The following is a 4,626-nucleotide window of genomic DNA, read 5'->3' on the forward strand; positions in this document are numbered from 1 at the left end:
TCTGCTTATCTGAGATTTTTCTTGGCCTGCCACTACGGGCCTTAACTAGAACTGTGCCTGTGGTCTTCCATTTCCTCACTATGTTCCTCACAGTGGAAACTGACAGCTGAAATCTCTGAGCTAGCTTTTTGTATCCTTCCCCTAAACCATGATGTTGAACAATCTTTGTTTTCAGGTCATTTGACAGTTGTTTTGAGGCTCCCATGTTGCCAGTCTTCAGAGAAGATGCAAAGGGGAGAACAACTTGCAACTGGCCACCTTAAATACCCTTTCTCATGATTGGCTTCACCTGTGTATGTAGGTCAAGGGTCAATGAGCTTACCAAACAAATTTTGTGTTCCAATAATTAGTGCTAAAGGTATTCAAATCAATAAAACAACAAGGGAGCCCAAATTTATGCACCTGCCTACTTTTGTTTAAGTAATTATTGCACACTTTCTGTAAATCCTATAAACTTCATTTCACTTCTTAAATACCACTGTGTTTGTTTGCTATGTGATATATTTAATTGAAATTGCTGTTCTGAACAACCAATGATTCGTAAAGGAAAATCTTTCCAATCCAAACTTTTTCATACCACTGTACATGTGACAGTGTGGGTTAGTATATGTAAAATAAAAAAAATAATAATAAAACAACAACAACAAAAAAAACACAAAAACTGTGTGTGACGTGTGCAAGTGTTTCGTTTCGTTTGCTCTCTACATTTTAGGAAGCACCTGTGCTCATCAATGCAGAGAAGGAAGGTGACATCACGGAGGAATGGGTAAGACCAGACTTCAGCAAAAGTCAGGCCCAAGCTTCTACACAGTGGGTGAGGAGGAGCTCCAGGTCCAGCTACAAGGAGGAATTGGTGGTGAGTGGTGTGCAATATCTGCCTTGTCCAAAAGATGACAGCAAAGATTAATGCACTTGAAATTGCATGTGAAACGTTTTCCAGGTCACTTTTATACACTCCTTATGGTTCCAGTCTTGATGATAACATATTTATACACTCATAATCATGAAGCACCAAACATAGACATATAAAGCTCCTGAATTTGAAAGTATAATTTAAGTCAATTTGTCTCATATTTGTTTGTGCCCTTTTGTTTCCCAAAAGGGCACAAACTACAGAAAAACGAACGCTGCAATGGAAATGAGGCGAATAAACAGAAACTCCTTCTGGGCACAAGCAGAGGTTTGTCAAATATGTTTTCTGTCCCATCTGCTATATTGTATTTTTGAATGATCATAATGGAATTACGTGTAATGTGTTTTACAGTAGGAGTCTGAGTTTTTTGTTTTTGAGTTCTTAGTTGTTGTAAGAATACTGTAACTTTTTAAATGGTAAGACACTAAAGTTGTAGGATTTTATATTTTGTAACCATGAAATGGCCAAAATACTGAAATTGATGCTTGGTGTGTGTTTTTGTCAGCATGAAGAAAAAGAGAGAAAGGAAGAGGAGAGGAGGCGAGCAGCAGAAGAGAGATGGCGCCTCGAAAAAGAGCGAATTCTAAGGGAAAAAAAGGATGCAGAAGAAAGAGACAGTAAGATGGAGGAGAAATTGCAAATGATTGAGAAGCAGAGGTTGGAACAATGCCTATTTTTTGTCATTACTGCGCTCTACTGGCCATAATAAATTCATTTACCCACTTTCTACAGAATGGATCTTACTCTGATTTGGACAATGACGTTTGGGTGACTAAATTGTACTTTTTTAATTTTCTATTTTTTGGTCCTCCAGGAGAAAACAGACAGAGAAGGAAGAAGAGATGCACAGAAAAGAGAAATTCAAATGGGTGAGTAATCTCCACCGTATAATACTTTTCTAAAAACAAAAAACATAAACATTACTTGTTTAGTGACTTGAGCTTTATACATAAACTTGACAGGTAACTTGCCTTAAACACACCTGATATAAACTGTATATGAACTTATATAAATTTTGTGTCCTCACCTACAGTTGCAGCAGCATAGGGAGCATGAGGAAGATACAGTATGAGGGCTTGTCTGAGGAGGAGCGAGTCCATAGAGAAGGCTGCTGTGAGTTAACAGATTTGTTACATTGAATTGATGTTTTGTCCTTGTCTTTGTTGTAAAATGTATAACTGTCCTGTAGGAGGCAGCAGCATTAGTGTCCCAACGTATGATGAACCTGAGGGAGTTCTTCAGACAGTTGTCTTCATCATCATCTCCCACCAGCCCTGGATCCTCATGTAGTGGTACATGAACTTAACCCTACTACTACTACTGCTGTTGCAGTACACTTACTCTAAGATTTTTTCTTCCAGTTTTTTAAGAGTGTTGTTGTTGTTAACAGTGTTTTTTTTCCTCACCAGGAAAACCATTAAGACGATACCAGCGCAGCTTGACAGACACAGCTTTTATTTACTCCAAGGCAGAGGACAGCATAGCATCCTCCCCCCATTGTCCTCCACTGGTCTCCCCCTTCTCTTTGATTCCTCCTTCACCCATCTACTGTTCAACAACTCCCCCCAAAAGCCCTGATTTCCATCCTGTCACCTCTCCCCACAGACCTACAGCTCTCGCATTACCACCAACATCACCCCTTTGCACTGCTCCTCCACTTGTATTCCTTCCCAGTGATCCACAGGCTAAAGTTCGGACCCACGTTGAGCCCAAAACTCCATCCACAGAACAGTCTGCACCTCCGGCTTCACCCAGCATCATGGAGTCTTTGTCCCAGGGTTTAGTAAAAGACAGCATCTCTGAGTTACATTCAGAAACCCTGCCTGCCTCTCCCCTGAACACCCCAAATCAGCCGGAGCAGATCACCTTTGACTTTGACTGTGATTTATGTCCAATGGCTCCAAGTGTCCCTCTCCCTGATAGACCACATATCAACACAGGTAGCACAGAACCTGTTTATTGAGTTGCACATTTTATTTGTGTCTTTTGAAAGCAAATCTGCTGAGATATGTTTCCACAGCCACACCTTGGCTTTTTACAGTGACTCAGTGTGAGAAGGGCTGCATTCGCCAGTGTGTTTACCAAGAGCATTAATCATATGACATTAAATATTGTTGGATAATTCTTTTTATTACTGGCTTAAAATTATTTTTGAGGCTTCTGCCAAAAGCTACTCCACACAGTCCAGAGTGTGGAGCAGCCAAGACGTGAATCAGAGGCTCATTATACAGAAATGACAGAGCTCAGAATATTTCTATAGTCCAGTCACAATTAAATATTCCTAAAGTAACCGCATACGCCCTTATTGGTGCCAAGGTTAACTGGAATATGCAGCCAGACAGTTTTGTTAGTCCACCACAGACATATCCAAACTTTATAGGGTGTTTTTAAACATATATGCTTATCCTTTGTTCATCATTTAGTGTTCATAATATAATGATTTTTTTTTTATTCCACAGGCCTCACCACAGTGTGCCCTGAGCCGGTCTTAGACACTGGTTTCAAGGTACAGGCTGTTCTGGTGGAGGAGGATGAGGAAGAGGAGCTGGAAGAGAATGAGGAGGAGAAGGCAGACACAGAACCAGAGCCCAGTGAGGTGGAAGTGCAAGAGAAGAAGAAGAAGAGAAGGAGGAGGAAGAGATGGAAGAAAAGGTAGAAGAAGAGAATGAGGAAAACAGAGGAAGCAGAGGGAAGTTTGAAAGAAGACGTTGAGGCTGTGTCAGGGGAGGAGCCAGCGATGGTGGTGAAGGATGAAGGTGGGGAGGAGAATGACCAGTCAGAGGAAGAAAGTCAGGTCCAGTTTGAGCAGTCCTTGATTCTGGTAGGGGAGTCATTGGGTCTGGGCTTGTTCAGGACAACAGTATGCAGGGCAGCAGCTGTGAATGCTCCATCACCTTGGTAGAATCCCCAAAAACTTTAAGGCCTCCTTGCTATTTTTTTAACTGAGTTTCTCTGCTGTTTTTAGGAAATACATATCATTTTGGTTTTTTTTTTTTTAAATGTTCAGCAATTTTCTGAATGGTTACTTTTAGCAGTTCCTGTCATACTGTGCGGTTAAATTTTGTTAGGCAAAATGTGCATTTTATGATCACAGCCCTTCTCAGCATCCATTTTCCTCCCCACCTCAGGTTTTACCAGAGCAGCAAATGTGCGTCCGAGCCCTGTATGACTACCAAGCAGGTAAGCTACCATTTGGAGGAAAACTGCCATGCATGTCCATATAAAGTGCTTCCACGTACAGTAATTACACTGTGATTAGCGGGTCTTCAACATGTTATCTTGTGTTTCCCACAGAGGACGAGTCTGAGATCTCCTTTGAACCCGGTGACATCATCAGGGACGTGGAAACGGTGGACAACGCCTGGTGGAGGGGGTGGAGCAAAGATGGACGCCAAGGCTTGTTCCCTGCCTATTATGTGGAGACCATATAGACCAACAGAGACGCACCATCACACACACATGCACACTCGAGGACACCACCCACAGTCATAATTTACTTCAAGCCTCCTACTTTAACTTTGTTCACTCTACTTTGCAACAAGGATAAAAGATAGTGTGGCTCTTTTTTTTATGATTTTGAGGAAATCACAGTATTCTCAAGTACGCAGAAATCACCCCAGCCTCATTTTCCTGGATAAAACAGCACAGACATTTTTCCTGGAAAATAACTCATTTCCCTTTGAGATACAGTAGGAATGTTGATGGGAGAGACC

The 4,626-nt window shown here is 41.5% G+C and overlaps 1 protein-coding gene across 1 annotated transcript in view; it reads left to right on the top strand.

Annotated features, from left to right (window-relative positions):
• LOC103397119 (drebrin-like protein A) overlaps nucleotides 1-4,353 on the top strand; it is an 8,889-nt gene extending 4,536 nt beyond the window's left edge. The window contains 11 exon segments of the mRNA XM_025052699.1: nucleotides 713-856; nucleotides 1,103-1,180; nucleotides 1,419-1,570; nucleotides 1,728-1,782; nucleotides 1,947-1,976; nucleotides 1,979-2,026; nucleotides 2,103-2,205; nucleotides 2,323-2,853; nucleotides 3,373-3,419; nucleotides 4,042-4,093; nucleotides 4,208-4,353. Coding sequence (XP_024908467.1) covers nucleotides 713-856; nucleotides 1,103-1,180; nucleotides 1,419-1,570; nucleotides 1,728-1,782; nucleotides 1,947-1,976; nucleotides 1,979-2,026; nucleotides 2,103-2,205; nucleotides 2,323-2,853; nucleotides 3,373-3,419; nucleotides 4,042-4,093; nucleotides 4,208-4,344 — 1,377 coding nt within the window. The 3' untranslated portion in view covers nucleotides 4,345-4,353.
• The last annotated feature ends 273 nt before the right edge of the window (nucleotides 4,354-4,626 follow it).

Source organism: Cynoglossus semilaevis, chromosome W, assembly GCF_000523025.1.
Source record: "Cynoglossus semilaevis isolate Cse_v1.0 chromosome W, Cse_v1.0, whole genome shotgun sequence".
NCBI lineage: Eukaryota > Metazoa > Chordata > Actinopteri > Pleuronectiformes > Cynoglossidae > Cynoglossus > Cynoglossus semilaevis.